The 16,008-nt window shown below is 35.9% G+C and overlaps 4 protein-coding genes across 5 annotated transcripts in view; 1 reads left to right on the forward strand and 3 right to left on the reverse strand.

Moving 5' to 3' along the window:
• The window catches only part of LOC116011903 (autophagy-related protein 3), a 5,451-nt gene extending 4,319 nt beyond the window's left edge, over positions 1–1,132 (reverse strand). Inside the window, exon 1 of the mRNA XM_031251329.1 lies at positions 743–1,132. Coding sequence (XP_031107189.1) covers positions 743–903 — 161 coding nt within the window. The 5' untranslated portion in view covers positions 904–1,132. The remainder of the gene's footprint in view (positions 1–742) is intronic.
• Positions 1,133–2,281: 1,149 nt separating this feature from the next.
• On the forward strand, positions 2,282–6,519 carry LOC116012236 (8-amino-7-oxononanoate synthase). Of its 2 annotated transcripts, none has more exons than XM_031251736.1 (11): positions 2,282–2,634; positions 2,833–2,975; positions 3,078–3,185; positions 3,949–4,187; positions 4,273–4,314; positions 4,440–4,527; positions 4,691–4,824; positions 5,020–5,108; positions 5,458–5,608; positions 5,699–5,786; positions 6,181–6,519. In XM_031251736.1, the coding sequence occupies exons 1-11, from the start codon at positions 2,379–2,381 to the stop codon at positions 6,280–6,282; spliced, it is 1,440 nt and encodes a 479-aa protein (XP_031107596.1). In that variant the 5' UTR covers positions 2,282–2,378; the 3' UTR covers positions 6,283–6,519. The 2 variants fall into 2 exon arrangements, with proteins under 2 accessions (XP_031107596.1, XP_031107595.1); XM_031251735.1 differs by having other exon boundaries at positions 5,699–5,767; positions 6,181–6,516.
• Positions 6,520–7,467: 948 nt separating this feature from the next.
• On the reverse strand, positions 7,468–8,234 carry LOC116013959 (oleosin 1-like). Its single transcript, XM_031253929.1, has one exon. The coding sequence runs from the start codon at positions 8,182–8,184 to the stop codon at positions 7,729–7,731; it is 456 nt and encodes a 151-aa protein (XP_031109789.1). The 5' UTR covers positions 8,185–8,234; the 3' UTR covers positions 7,468–7,728.
• A 3,700-nt stretch (positions 8,235–11,934) lies between these two features.
• LOC116011818 (ethylene-responsive transcription factor 2-like) lies at positions 11,935–13,005 on the reverse strand. The gene has a single exon (XM_031251233.1). It carries the CDS (start codon positions 12,908–12,910, stop codon positions 12,164–12,166), a length of 747 nt encoding a protein of 248 aa, XP_031107093.1. The 5' UTR covers positions 12,911–13,005; the 3' UTR covers positions 11,935–12,163.
• Positions 13,006–16,008: the final 3,003 nt, after the last annotated feature.

Consider the following 16,008-nt stretch of genomic DNA (forward strand, 5'->3'; position numbering starts at 1 on the left):
TTTTTTTTTTTTTTTTTTTAAAAGATAAGAATTATAGAAACTACATCATTTAAAGGGCTTATTTTACAGTCAATCAAAGTAGGTAAACTAATGTGCAGACTTCAACTACATCTTATCAGCATGCATCCATATGAAGAAGAAGGTGAAGTATATTAATCTAAAGAGAATTCCCAAATATCATATTCTACAGGTAAGCAAAAGTTCAGAACTTGCAACTGATTTCTGAGTCTATAGACCCTAAATGTCCAATTATAAGAAACACAGAAAACTTGAAATTCTTATGTCCAATTCAGTTATAATGTAGAATTCATATTTCTGTTGAATACCATGCAGAATCAAAATCACACACCTACAACTCATGACAAAATTTCCAGCTACAACTGGCTACACAAAATTTAATTTTCAAACCAAAACCTAGCAATAAGTTCCACAAATTCTAAAACCACATACTACCAAAGTTCCACTAAATTCCATAATCAAAATTCCAATTTTCTAACATTAAATTTGATCAAGACGTGTCATTTATGCAAAAAATTACAGCTTGAAACTATACTATCTACCCCAATAAAGGGCACCTTAAAATTTCTACTCCTCCTCAGGCTTCTGCTAGCTTCATAACCACAATTATAAATCCCTAACACCAAATTTCATCAAGTAGTATTTATACATAAAAATTATAGCTTTATTGAAAAAAACTAACAGCTAATGATATTTGATGGATTGGGAATATAATAAGAATTACCAAGACCATGTAGCGCATTTAGAAACGAGGTTATCGCCGGCGATGATGAACTCGCTGACGCTTAGGACGCCTTTCTCTTTGAACGCAGAGACGGTGCGAGGGTTGGTGATTCTCTCCACCGTGCCCTTGAATGCTTCGTGAAGCTTCTGCGAGAGCACCATTCTTCGCAATCTAAATGCCAAGAAGGAATATAGCTAGGCGATTACGATCGAATTTTGGTTCCTTTCCTTGCTCCAACTCCAATTGTGTATTAACCCCCCGATTACGTAACCAAACTAGCAAAAACCTAAAATCAGAATATTATATAAATAAACATAGCTAATAAGAATCTAATGTTAAGAGTCCACCAGTTAGTAAAACACCGACAAATATGCTGAGAGTCCTTGGGGAAAAAGTGTTTTACTTCTCCCAATACATAAATTAACGCGAGGATGTAAATTGGATTAGCTCGTTTGATTTTGGTCTAGTTTTGTCGTACTAATCAATTATTTATTACAGTATTTTATTTTTGAGTTCCAGTTGATTCTAACTTTAAGTCTCAAATTGTCGGCTTAATGGATGGACTGAACCATTTGAATTAAAATTAAAGGCATAGTGAATACCCACGTTAGAGTTCTAAAAATAATTCTGATTCATCAAGTAGTTTGAATTGTATATTTCTCTGACCCGATATGAACGGACCGTCGCGTTTAACCTCTAAGGGGTACCTTGTTATACGCATTTAGACCCTCTCTGTGTATATATTATTGCCAAATATATAAATTTGTATTTATATATTTATTATATTATTACTTAATTTAATATATGCTTAGTAGTTTAGGAATTTATATTGCATACAAGTTTTATTTAGGAATTTACTACTTTATCCTTGAAATTAACTCGGTTATCGGCTTATCGCACCACTAACGTCAAGTAGGGGTGTAAACGAGCCGAGCCGAGTTCGAACATAGGGTGGCTTGAGCTCGAGCTCGTTAAGGAAGGCTCGGCTCGAGTTCGAGCTCGAGCTCGATCGAGCTTGAAAATTGATGCTCGAGCTCGAGCTCGACAATTTTCGAGCTGCTCGAGTTCGGCTTGAGCAGCTCGATTGTTCGAGCTTGAATTTGAGCTCGAATTCAAGTTCGAGTCCGATTTTGAACTCGAATTTAACCTGTTTGATTTTAAATTCATGTTTTAATTAAAAATAAACTATAATATATATATATATATATATATCGCGAGCAGCTCGTCGAGCCACGAGCCTAACACATTAGAGCTCGAGTTCGGCTCGAACTCGAATTTGACCGAGCGGCTCATGAGCAGCTCGCGAGCCGCTCGACTCATTTATACCCCTAAGTCGTCAAGCACCAACCAAATTCACAACTTCACTTATAATGAATGAATTAAAAATGGATATAATAATAACACAAGGACTGAATCATCAGTACAATTATAACTCCGAGAACAAACTAGCCATTTTCCCTTTAATTCAATTTACTATAAATACAATGTCCAACTATATATATAACTCTATAAGTATGTTTGATGAAAGGCGCTACAATGTGCAGCACGCAGGGCTGATAAGTGCTCTTCAGTCTTTATTACAGTTGAACAACACAGGACGTTTCTCGCCCACCATTCTGGCCTCCAAAGCAGGAAGATGAACTCTTGGGATTTATGGGTGGAGCAAGCGCTATCTAGACTGGATTCTCAGAAACTCCTCCGATCTCTCAGGCCCATTCTTCCTTCCAAAGCAAACCACCCCGGTTCGCAACAAACTTGCCCTTCAAACTCCTCGTTTTCGGGCGATGCCCTCGAAGTTTTCGACGGTTTGCGCCACTGGGACAGAGCCTCCGTGGAAGTCATGATTTCTGAAACCACGTATCAGAAATGGCTAAAAGACGTCCCCAGTTCCGGTAATTGCTTTTTTCTTTTCCACCCTTTGCCTTCTCCTCACTAAATGTTGCATCTTTCTGGGATTTGTTCTTCATGCATTGTTAAAGTTTGCATCTTTGTTCTCTTGGTTTTGCAATAAACTGCACGGTGTAGCAATGAGCTTTTCCTGGATAATTCACATTTGAGTGGATTTGGACATTGAATTATGTTGTTGACAGGAGATGACACTGAATGTGACAAAGTTTGGACTGAAAATGAAGTGGGGGCTTGTGGTGGAAAATTCAGAAAGTTAATTTTATTCTCTGGAAATGATTACTTGGGCTTGAGTTCTCATCCAACTATTATCAAGGCTGCAACAGAGGTGAGATGCTTACTATACCATGAACTAGTAGTTTTTTGTGGACTTTTCATGTGATTGGCTAGAAACTTGGCTAACTTGTTATGGTTTAATTTGCATGATTAGGCAGTGCAAAGGCATGGAATGGGTCCAAGAGGATCTGCCTTAATTTGTGGGTATACATATTATCATAGATTATTGGAAACCTCATTGGCAGCCCTAAAAAAGAAGGAGGTAAGGATCTCTAATATCCGTCTCTGGATGTACTTAGATTAAGTAAATGGATGAATATGTCATAGTTGAATCTTTTGGTTTTTAATGTCAGCTTAAATTTTGATTACCAATTGGGTGGAATCTAATTACTAATGAGCCATTGCTTTGTTGTGATTGTGTCTATGTGTATATTAGGCAATGCTAGGATGTCTACGTAATGTTTATTGTAATTTTAATGCCAACTTAAATTCTGATTCCCCGTTGTATGGGGGTAACTGCTAACGAGCCATTGCTTCTTTTTTTTTTTGAGTGTAAGTTAGGCTGTTCTAGAGTAGGGTGGTAGTGTTCCGTGTCTGATGCCTACTAATTGTTGCTGCTTGCAGTTATGGTATGCAAATCCTAAAGAAACTATCACAATCTTAATGCTAAATGGAATATTACTTCATATTAACCCTTGATGATTTGCATCTTCCTTTCTTCATGGACCGGAACAAGGCAATAATGTCGTGTGGTAAGGTACCTCACTGTTGGCCTCGGTCATTACAGGTCAATTCTAAATCAATCACCACAGGTCAATTCTAAATCAATCACTGAAGTTTTAGATATCAAGATAAGATGGTTCTCAATGTTGGAGTTAACAGAATAAGTGATACTGAATGTGATTTTACTTATTTCTTGTGTTACTAGTAGTCTAGTATATATAGTTGGATTTAAAAGTAACACTTCAATGAGGGAATCGATGTTTTAAAACTGATGCGTTCGTCTTGTAATGTTTACATACTAGGATTGCCTTCTTTGTCCCACAGGCTTTGCAGCCAATATGGCATTTGTCACCGCTGTAGGCAGTATCAGTCTTCTCTTAGCTGCAGGTGGTAAACCATCATTGGATGACAGAGTAGCCATATTTTCCGATGCTCTCAACCATGCATCAATTATTGATGGTATCCGCCTTGCTGAGAAACAAAAAGGTGTAGCAGTTTATGTCTACCGACACTGTGACATGTTCCACCTTAATGAACTACTGTAGGTTATGGCTTTCGATTTGTTCTCTTTCTGCTATGTGTTGAGCAAATTTCATATCTCACTACCTCTGTACTCGTTTTAACAGAACAAGTTGCAGAATGAAGAAAAAGGTTGTCATTACAGATAGGTTAGTCATGTTATCGAGTATAGCTGTCATTATCAGCTACTTTTTGCACCCCTTACCCCAAAATAAAGAAGGAAACAAGAAAGTTTTCTGTATCTACGGGGTGTTTAATTTTTTCCCTTTACCAGCTTATTTAGTATGGATGGGGACTTTGCACCAATGGTCGAGCTTGTCAAGCTTCGTAAGAAGCATGGATTTTTGTTGGCAATTGATGATGTAAGTTCGAGATTGCAATGGCTTTTCACTCCATATTTTGGCTACAAACCTACCATTATTAAACATGAATTTCCTATTGTTTGTTAGGCAGTAGAGCACATACTGAAGTGAATTGCATGTTTTTTACTAGAAACTTTATTTTAACCTTTTTCACTTCTTATAGGCTCATGGTACTTTCGTATGTGGTGCAACTGGAGGGGGTGCGGCTGAGAAGTTCGACTGTGAAAAAGATGTGGACATATGCGTAGGCACTCTAAGTAAGGCTGCAGGTTGCCATGGCGGGTTCATAGCATGCAGGTATTCTTTTCTTCCCCTTTTTATAGTGCATTATTACTCTTATCATTGCCATTTATGCCCTATTTATACATTCTGATTTAGCTAGACGTGAAACATCTTGCCACGCAATTCCATAATAATGCTGCATTTGTTGTTGCATTTTATCACGAATTCATTATACATACAAGAGTTTTCATTTAAATGCTAAATCATCAGCAAGAAATGGAAGCAGCTTATACAATCAAGGGGGCGCTCCTTCATATTTTCTACATCTACACCAGTGCCCGTCGCTGCTGCTGCACATGGTACATTACTGATCAATCACATTCTTTTCTCGTTTGTCTAAAACTAAAAAGCTTGTATGTGCCAAAGACCTTGTAGTCTAGTAGCACCCGGTTGCACCCCCACATGGGAGGGGGTGGGTTCGAGCCTCAGTGGAGGCGATATTGGCTCTTTGTGCTTCATTTGGTTGAGAAAGTAGCTATGAACAGATACTACATTGTAACAGAGTCAATAGTACTCAAAAAAAACAAAAAACTTGTGTGTGTAAAAACCGATTTTCCATATGCATGTGTATGTATATAAAGATGCCATTATAAAGGTAACACAAAGAAAATGTGGAGAGTTTCATCTTCACTAATTTTTACATTGCAGCTGCTATTGTTGTGGCTAAAAAGGAGATATGGCGTAGAAGAGCTATCTGGAACAGGGTGCAAGACTTCCGCGATCTGACTGGGATTCCAATCACAAGTAACATCATCTCCTTAATAGTTGGGAGTGAAGCCATGGCCTTGCAAGCTAGCCGGTTTGTTTTTTTCGTTTTGTCATCATCTTTCTCTGTTATCTCTCTCTCTGTCTGTCTGTCAGTGCTCATCAATGTCTCAGTTGTAAACAGGCATCTTCTGGATTTGGGCTTCCACATTAGTGCCATTAGACCCCCAACGGTGCCCCACAACTTGTGCAGGTCTGTCAATGGGCATACAGTTGAGCTTTCATTTACTTCCATTCTTCAGTTTTTCATGTTTCACACATTATTTTCAAATTGAAGATATATGCAAGTAAATGCATTTCTGTCTTTGATTGTAGAAAAGTATTTGGTAAATTAACTGGTAGCTGATAGTTGATTACATGCAAAATGACTTTCTCAAAAAGCTTATCGATAAATTTGCTTTGAGCAACTTTTGAATTTTAGCATTTTGGAGCAATTAACTATTAAAAAAAGCTAATTAATTAAACACTTATGTTAACCAAGTCAAATAGCTAATAGTGGTCAAATAAGCCAAAATTGGCTGATAAGTTAACTATGTTACCAAACAGGACCAAAATCTTGAGAGATTGATTTTTGTGTTGTCTGAGGTTTGGTTGTTGTACTTGTAGGTTAAGGATAACAGTAAGTGCAGCTCACACATTGGAAGATATAAGAAAGCTTACAGCAGCACTATCCCAGTGCATCAATTTCAGGGAGATTGGGTTCTATAGCAGCAGCTGCAGTACTGCTAAACTATAACGCTGATCTTATGTTATTTCTTATTCTTAGCCCGTATATTTATGTTTGTTCTAAAACCTGAAGATCAGATTGTTATTTTTTTTGAAAACATCAGATTGTTATTGATTATATTATAAAAATATATTTACAATAGAAGAGATGCTTAATTTGTAATGTTTACTAGCTAATGTGGATCTTGATAGAGTTTAATGAAAGCTTGTTTGCTCTTACGTTGTGTGTGTGAGTGTAACGTTGTTATTACATTCAATTCACTGCTCCTCCTACCACCAAACTCCGTTATGTTCATTAAATATAGTTCTCCATTTCCCCATGCCAACATCTTTACGCAATTACAGAAATCAAAATTGCCCCTCTTTCAAAACGAGGGGCTACTTCTACTTTTTGTTAATTATCTGAGTAACCATGATTTATACTTTTTGTTGATTATCTGAGTAACCATGATTTATTTCTTTCTGTCAAATCAGATGAATTCATAGTACCTTTTGTTGATTATCTGAGTAACCATGATTTATTTCTGTCAAATCAGATGAATGATTTATTTCTGTCAAATCAGATGAATTCATAGTCATAGTTGTCGTAATGCCGATTGAGTCTCAAAGAGTTTGATCATTAACTTTGCGTATAAAAATTCATGTCAAAGTTGGATATAAAACAATATTAAATTTCAAAGGTTCAATCATTGACTTTGCGTATAAAACAATCGATTATGAAGCAACCTTAAATTCCAATTGTCCTATTGTCCTACCCAATAGAAGTGACTTTCCAATTGTCCTATTATCCTACCCAATAGAAGTGACTTTGGGTATAACAGTCCTAAGATTCAGTCAGTGAGAAAATTAGTCATTAGTCACTGGGTATGGAAATCATAAGTCATTGTGTCTCAGTGAAGAAATTAGTCATTGTGTCCCATGATTTATCTGTCCCATGATTTATCTTTCCATAATTTTGAGACTAGTCATTCAGTGAGGAAATCATTAGTCATTGTGTATCCAGTGAAGAAATTAGTCATTGTGTCCAGTGATTTATCTCTCCATAATTTTGACTAATCTGGTCGGACTAGGTGTTTAGAAGGTAGTATAGCCGTATAGGTCCGGTCAGATAGGTTCTAGAAATGAATATATATATATATATATATATATGATATGTGAGTGCAGGGAGGCTCCTGAACTTTATTTTCAAAGCATTAAAGAAAAGATTATATTACACATCTGACCAACAACTCAACACAAATGATAACCACAAACTGAAACAAAGATGAAAAACATTATTACATTAAATTAAGGTTTTACCATAAAAACAAAGAAAGAAAATGAAACTGCAGATACAACATTAACTTTGAATGCATGATAAACCAATCATGGCTGTAATAAACTCCACATCAGATCCTCGACTCTCGCCCGCCGCCGGCAACGGAGAACTCAGGCGGTGGTGGTGGTGGTTACCTGCGGCTGAACATTATAGTTATCTCCCTTGTCTCTCATCATCTCCCTCGCCCTAATCCCCAATCTCCCTTTCGCATAATCCAACTGCTCCGCCCCCGGCGGCCGCTTTCCGGTCATGTACTGGTACATCCACGACAGAACACTAATCGCCGCCAGTCCGAACCCGCCGGAGGACAGGAATCCGGTGATCAACAGGAAAGCGGTGATCGCCGCCGGCAGGAGCACGGGGCTGAAGATCACGAACAGCGGCGTCGCCACCGTGAGCGCAATCACCGTCCCGGCCAACGTCAGCCCCGAGAGGACCAGCAGCGAGCCGCCGACCGTCGCCGCCGTCGCCGTCTTCACGGCGCCGTACGATTTCGGCGGCTGCTGTTGCTGCTGGTTCAGCTGCAGGGCGTCGTCCCTGTTCTGCCCGTAACGCTCGGCCGCCATTGATGCAAATTCGAAGCTAATTAAGCTCGCGAGATTATAGGTAGTTAGTTGGAAGTGAGGGTCCGGGTTTAGTGGGGGGTTATATAGGCGGAGGAGTGACGCGCGGCGGTGGCACGTGGCGGCGGTGAAAGTGTAACGTGTTGAGGAGCTTAGCATGCAGCGGGTGCATGAAATGGGCGAAGCTTTCTGTGAGGACACGTAGCTCTTTTATCTCGTCACGCCAGCTTAAGGTCTTTTTGGGCCTATACAATTCGGCCCATTCTTCCTTCCTGGGCCATATCAGAAAGAAACATGGGCCGTAGACTCATAATCAAACTTGATTCATAATATTAGTCATTGTTATTGGGCTCAATTTTCAATATGGGCCGTCCTATTTGGACAAAGGCAACAAATTATATCATGGACCAGGATCTACCTTGCATTGTATCTGTAGCTATCATATTATGTGTAACTAATTACCAAGTTATTTGTTTAATTACATGTATAGAAACTGTTAACTGTAGGTATATAATTTTTTGTATCAAGGTTTACTGTGTAATATGAACTCTGATCCATGGTATAACGATTGGGACTTGAGTTTACAAAACATTTCAAACACGTTATATCTAAACAAAAAATGTTTACAAATACAATATTATATTTTTTATATTTACACTTTTCTTAGGCGTTTTGTTTCTTCACTTTCTTGAGTTTCCCATTTTCATGCAACCTAGCTAGAAACAAATTTAGTCTACCTAACATTATAAGTCATGGCAATTCATGGGTGGTTAATGGTTGTTAGAATTTGTTCAAGACTATCTTACTCAAGCTTTATAGGACTTTTTGTTTTGTTTTGTTTTTTTTTTTTTCTTCACTCTCACTTTTAATTGTTTGGTACAAGTCAAACCACATAGATATATACAATTTTGTTGAATGAGAGATAAAAATTATGATTTTTGAATAAAATTTAAGATGTATCACGTGGTGTCTAAAAAATAAAGATTAAAATGATTAGAGTTGTACAATTGAGACCTACAATCCATTTTCCCCTAATATGATAGTAAAATTGGTCGTTTGTAGTGTGAATCAAGTTATAGAAGATTAGAAGGTTCCTATAGATTGGTTGTTAAATTTTGTTCATACATTGACTTTTGTAGTCAACTTTTTTTTTTTTGAAAGTACCATTCTTTTGTTACTCGATTTTTTCATCACATTTTCTTTTTATTATTTGATTCAACTCATGTTTACCACACCATATAAACACAAATTTAATTTACGAAAAAGTCAACATCTGCTACCAATTCAAATGTACACTATAGGTGTTAAAAGCTGCTTTGCAACAAGCAACCTAGGTAGCATATGTATAACATGCCGACTCAAACTAACAAGGTAAGTAGATAACTCTCCAAGGAATCGAATTTAGAACATTGTGGTTACCAATCTAACTGTTTGAAACCCACCTAGGTATACTCTAGGTACATGAAGCTAGCCTGCCTTGCGACAAGTAACCTATGTTGCATATAATTAACCAACTCAAACTAAGAATTGAATGCCAATATATAGTTCCCCAAAGAGTTGAACTTGGAACATTGTGGTTACCAAGCCAACTGTTTAAAGCTTGTGTAAATGCACTTTAGGTGAAACCCGCATTGCAGCCCTAACCGACAAAAGACTACAAAGAGATAGAATTACCTAAGGTTGCCTATAGGCTATAGCTAACCAACTCAAACTGTAAAGACCAATAGAAATCACTTCGATCAAGTAGTCAAATTTAGAACATTTTTGTTACTAATTTAATTTAGCAGCCAACTCTAAACAAACTCTAAACAAAGTTGTGGATACCAATAGTTGTATCTATATTTTCCAACTTGACTTGTATACATAGATGACTTCCTATAATTATAGTCATCTTCCAAACAAGCATTATTCATGACTTCCAAACAAATATGGTGTGTGGACACATGTCTTTTCATGTCTTTTTAGGTTCCCATTTTTCCACGGATGAGTCAATGGGGAGTTGAAAGAAACAGTTGTATTGTGTTTTGAGGATTGGAAATTTCTTCCCCTCATGCGCATAAATATCTTGAATATTGTGCAATTTTTACTTTGATGGAGGGGTATGAAAGGAATATTACTGCGACGGGTAGGGGCCTATGTGAAATTGTTTTGTTTCTGGAAAAACCGACAACCTTCGTTTTCCCAACTAACGTTTTTATGCCACAACGTTTGATACACTTGGAATTGGGGTCGGAATCTCTTGTCCAACTTGAAGACTTTGGTTTCAGTCCCCTCCAACAAGCAAGTTGCAGTTCTAGATATTACCTTAAAATTAATTCAAATTTGGTTTCGATTTTAGCTGTATGAGTAGAGCTCGAAGACTTTGGTTTTAGTCCCCTCCAACAAGTTGCAGTTTTGGATATCACCTTAAAACTAATTCAAATTTGGTTTCGATTTCAGTTGTATGAGGAGAGTTTGACTTTTATTCGAAAATAGTTTGACATCAATTTATTTAGATAACGAAATTTTTTTTTACAATCACTACTTAAAGATATTCATTTAATAAATCTTGCTTGTGTGTGTCTATATATAATAATAATAATAATAATAATAATAATAATAATAATTTGCAAATCATACAAGAGAGGTAAAACGTATTAGGAAAATTTTATGTGATTATGTGACAAGTTTGACAGAGAATGTTAGCAAGAATAAAACTTGTAACATTAGGTACAAGAAGATCGAGAACTTTTTAATGTGGCACATGTATCATGTAATTACATTAACAAATTGCTTATCAATTGTCAAAATTGAAAAAACTATTATTTGTATAATTTTTAAGAGACCTCTAAAAGAGATAATCGAGTGGATGAAACATGTTTTTAATACCTAAAAATCACGAATTTAATACTTGTAAAAATTCTTTTGGTTGAGCCACACTTTCAGAGTTTACCTGAATAAACACAATCTTTTATAATAAATTGTTAATTTTATTAGAGATATACATTTTAATTTTATGATTGTAATATGATGCCAAGTAGTTGATGCATCATATTCACTTTTTTATTTTCACTTTCTTTTACTATATACTACTCCCACCCTCCTAATAGTCTTGTATATCTTCAAGCTAAGGACTTAGCTTCCACGCAAATAAAAGTTTAGGAAAAAAATGTTTTTATCGTTTTATGTGTAGGAAATGAAATGTCAAAAGCTTGTTTAGTAAATTAATCTTTCATTTTAGAGTGGTAGTTAGGGAAAATAGAAAAGTATTATGAATATAAAACTAACATAAAATTATAGGGCACTTTATAACATAGTATCATATACTTTTTTTTTTTTTTTGAAAACCATAGTATCATATACTTAAAAACAAAATTAAATAAAATGTTTTTATCATCTTTAATGCTCTAATATATAGTTATTTGTAGGATGAATTGAAGTTTCTCCTTATTAGCTTCTAACATAATTGGTATTAAACCGTCCATAGACATCTCTATTACTTTGCAGATAAACAAGGATCAATTATCTGGAAAAACAGGATGATACAATATATACTTAATAAAGTTCAAATTCGTGACCAAAGATTTTGACCTTAAAGTTCTTCTTTGACGCCATTTTTTAAAGATTGAAATTATTCACTTGTGACATATATATTTTCTTTTATTTTTTTTAATATTATTGAATTTTGATAAATTAATTCAGAGAGTTATGTTCTGTCGATGCCATCCGTTTCAATTTATTAATATATAAATTATATAGTTTTAAAGGTGGCAATTCACATAACCAACAACCTAGAATATCTCATAATTTCTCATATCATAATGTACAAATGTTGTTTTGTAGTTGTAGAAGTGGAAAGACAATAGACAAGGGGGAAAAGTTATCTAGATAGTGCATCATCAAATTAGTTCTTTTCTCCACTTGTCATGAATTTTTGTGTGCATTCCTATCCAAACACGCCTTTATCATCTCCTACGTTCACAGCTCAGCTAAGCTAAAAAGCCTAAAACGCCAATTGGCTAACGATTAACTGCTCGCCAATTGGCAATATATTGGCGTGGCACTCGGCTGGAAGGGGATTTGATCGGCTCTCCACATCCGAATCGGCTTGCTCAGCCGCAGCCACTTTTCGTCTCCGCTTCGGCGAGCCATTTTCTGAAACTGAGGACGTGGACGAAGCTTCCGGCTCCGGCGACCTTCTCTTAGCCGTCACTCTAACCGGGTCCGGCTCGTTCGACCCGATTCGGTGCGGGAAATTCAACAAAGCCTTGGAGCCGCGCATCCTGTAAGCCGCTTTGTCGTAAGCGATCGCGGCTTCCTCGGCTGTCTCGTATGTCCCGAGCCAAACCCGCGCGCCGTTCTTAGCCGGGTCCCTTATCTCCGCCGCGAACTTCCCCCACGGCCGCTGCCTCACCCCCCTATAGTGCCTCCCTTTCGGCCGCGCCGTCGCCGGCGCCGGCGCAGGCGTCGCCACGAACGTCGGCGCCGCACAAGCCGGCGTCACAGCCGCCTCAATTGATTCCCACGGCTCGGCTTTAACCTCCCCCGCCGTGAAGTTAAACGGCGTCCATCCATCACTAACGGCGTCGCGTAACACCCCGTATATTACCATGTCTTCCGAATCATCCTCCTTAAGCGGCAAGTCACCCCACGTCTCCGTTAAACATGACATAAGACTACTAAAGCTTGAACTCCGGTGATACACCGGAAAATTAGCCGCCGGCAACTCTGCCGATACTGGTTGAAACATTTTTTCTTGAAATTAAAACTTAAAATATTTTGGGTTTTTAGAGTTCAGAGCTTAGAGAGCAGAAAGAAGAGGAAGGTTTTGAATTTTTGGAAGAGGAGATTGGAAGGGAGAATATATAGTGGAGAGTTTGGGAGATTCATTGAACCTTGGAATTGAACTTCAGGTTTCCTTGAAGGTTCTTAGTGGGCAAGTGGACAAGTTGGTGGAAATACTTTAATTTTTTCTATGTATCACGTGGAAAAATTAAGGATAAATTTGAAGATTTGAAGCAATGATGTTACAAATCCTTAACCTCAGTGTTTTTGTCTTTATTATCATTACCAAGTAACATTTTTTTCCCTTAACATAAAAACTAAGCTAATATCTGTATTTTGCAAGATGCAAACAACAAAAATGTATGCTATCACACAACCTTCATATACATGCATTGTTAAAATCAAACTTTAACTCTTAAATTACTTGTGCGATAAAATTAGGGCATTAGTTAAGGTGCCATATTACTGGTACTTATTAAGGAAACTAATTAGTATTTGTTGCTTCCTATTTTCCTCTAACTACATGTTACTTTAGAAGATGACCTATTCTTCGTAACTATACACTCCTTTATTTGCTATGATGTATTATTTATACACCTTGTTGTTGCTTAATAATATTGTGTCTCTCAGTTTTATATATATTTCACAGGAGTTTCATTGAGAGGTCAGTGCATCGCGTGCTAAAGGACTATCCCGCGCTTGATAAAGCTAAAAGGAAATCAAGAAGATTTTGAACTGAAAGTCGTTTGGTGACAACATAGTGAAGAAGGTGACCTAGCTAAGAAGTGGCTACTTGATATTGGTGGTGTCAAGAAAAGTTTGGAGTATGAGTCGATGTGAATGTTGACAATTATATGAATCTGTTGAACTCATAGCATGAAAATTAAAAACATGGCATGAGATAGGTTAATCGAAAAGTTTTAATATAAAAAAATGTTAGAGTAACATGTAAATAATAATAATAATAATAATAAATATTAATTTTTTACTAGTAATTAAAAGTAGCACATTATGCTAAGCACTTTGCGCTCAGTTGGCATCGCTCTCCTTGAGAAAAAGTCACAGGATCAAACCTCAGTGGTAAAGTATTGACTCTTTGAACAATAACAAATACAGAAAATATAGAACCGAGACTATCTTGAAAACATTAAAAGGCAATTAAAATAATAGACCCACCTATATGCATTAATACGACAAAATACTAATGAGAATACTTTAGTGTTAATATATATAATTCAAAGATTGTGTCTATCAAATGGCATAGGGAGAGTACTGTGATGATGCATATCGCGAAAGGTCAAGACAACTTTTTTTAAAAATAATAATAATTAAAAAAAATTGTTTAACCATCGTGTTTTATAATTAAATAAAGTGATTAGTTGCTTAACGTTGTACGGCACTACATATTTAAATCAGGAAATAATATTAATTAAGCAAATCTCTTGTTTTATTTCATAAAATAATCGCAGGTGGTTTGAGTTGCCTCGATTAAAGCCGCTTTCACAAACAACGAAGAGCATTGGATTGGATTGCCAGAAGCTAGGAAGAAACATCCCTTATTATCAATTCTATAATAATTTATTTTTATTTTAATATATTACTGTGCAATAAATTTTTTAATGTTATTTAATAAAAACACCAAATATGTTTGTCGTAAATATCGAAAGTTTTATTATTTGAATGGAATAAACAATTCTTACCAAACCGATTAATATAGTTAAAAGATTCTTTGGCTATTATCATGACTTAGAGGAAGTTGGTTTAGCTAGACTCTCTTATATGATTATTTTATATTTAGGGTGTTTGGAAAATGACTTATCAACTAAAGTATAGCTTGTTTGATCAATTTTAGTTTATTTGAATGGTCAAATAACTAATATGAATGTTTGGTAATAAATAATTTTTTAGTTTATCTTATTGATGTTAATAAACTAAAAACGAATTGAAAACGCTACTTTAACTAGCTGATTGACATTAGCTTATTGCGTCTTCATTTTCGAATTGCAATAACCATTGTTGACCGGCCTAGTTCTTACGCCGCAGCTTGCAACTCTTTCCGCACCTTAACAATCCTAAGAACATCATTAAAAAAACAACATTAGATTAACAATCTTGCATTTTGTTTCGTCATCTAATCTCCTATAATTTTTCAGGATTTTACTAAGAACTAGAAAATATTAAGCCTTACCAACTTGTTTAAGAAAGGCTATACAGTTCCATTATCGTTCCTTTCAATGTAAGAGGTCAGAATATGATCTTCTTTAGGAGTCTATGGCCCTTTCTTCAAACCAATTTTTTCACAAGAGGGTGCTCTCACCATCTTCACTCACAATTCTTTATGCATATCTTCACGATCACTATTTAGTTCGGTCTCTCAGCAGAGTTTAAAGTTTTGATGGCTATGGAGTTTTGAAGCTTTTTCCTTCTCTCCTAAAGGAGAGATTATTGTGATTACAAAATACCCTTGGATTTAAAAGTAAATTGATGAAAATGTAAACGAATTGAATGACTACATTGAGAAAAACATAAAAATTATATTTAAGACTAAATTAAGCCACAAAAGTCAAATAAAACAAAATTAATAAAAAATCAAAGATAATTTTTGTTATTAACTCATACTATATAGCAATAGTGGACGGGTGGATATATAATTTGTGATACTTCAACTCTTCAAGATTAGACGAAAAATCACAAAGCACTATCATACAGTAAATGTCGACGGACCAAATTATATATAATAATATCTCATTTTTTGTGTTGCTATTACAGCCAGCTATATATGGCGCCGCCTTTCCCTTTCCCTTTCACAATATCGGTTTCAATCTTAAAGTTCAATATTTAAATGAGAAAAATAACTTAAAAGGTTTTAATTACTTTATCAGTTCAAAGGATCGAAGATTTGATTGTAAAAAAATTACAAAGTTACGATTATAAATTCATGATTTTTGTTTATGGTAAAAATTTATGTGATACTGTTTCACATATTTTTGTCCGTAAAACAGGTCGAGTCAAGATGAAATGTAATACTTATACTAGCTCATTACTTATAAGGAAAAATGTAAT

The sequence above is a fragment of the Ipomoea triloba genome, chromosome 3 (assembly GCF_003576645.1).
Source record: "Ipomoea triloba cultivar NCNSP0323 chromosome 3, ASM357664v1".
NCBI lineage: Eukaryota > Viridiplantae > Streptophyta > Magnoliopsida > Solanales > Convolvulaceae > Ipomoea > Ipomoea triloba.

Bases quoted from the DNA above. Each gene is read 5' to 3' on its own strand.
- LOC116011818 (XM_031251233.1), bottom strand. From the start codon at position 12,910: ATGTTTCAACCAGTATCGGCAGAGTTGCCGGCGGCTAATTTTCCGGTG.
- LOC116012236 (XM_031251735.1), top strand. From the start codon at position 2,379: ATGAACTCTTGGGATTTATGGGTGGAGCAAGCGCTATCTAGACTGGAT. The intron at 2,635-2,832 runs GTAATTGCTTTT...TGTTGTTGACAG, and splicing joins AAAAGACGTCCCCAGTTCCG to GAGATGACACTGAATGTGAC. The intron at 3,186-3,948 runs GTAAGGATCTCT...TTTACATACTAG, and splicing joins CAGCCCTAAAAAAGAAGGAG to GATTGCCTTCTTTGTCCCAC.
- LOC116013959 (XM_031253929.1), bottom strand. From the start codon at position 8,184: ATGGCGGCCGAGCGTTACGGGCAGAACAGGGACGACGCCCTGCAGCTG.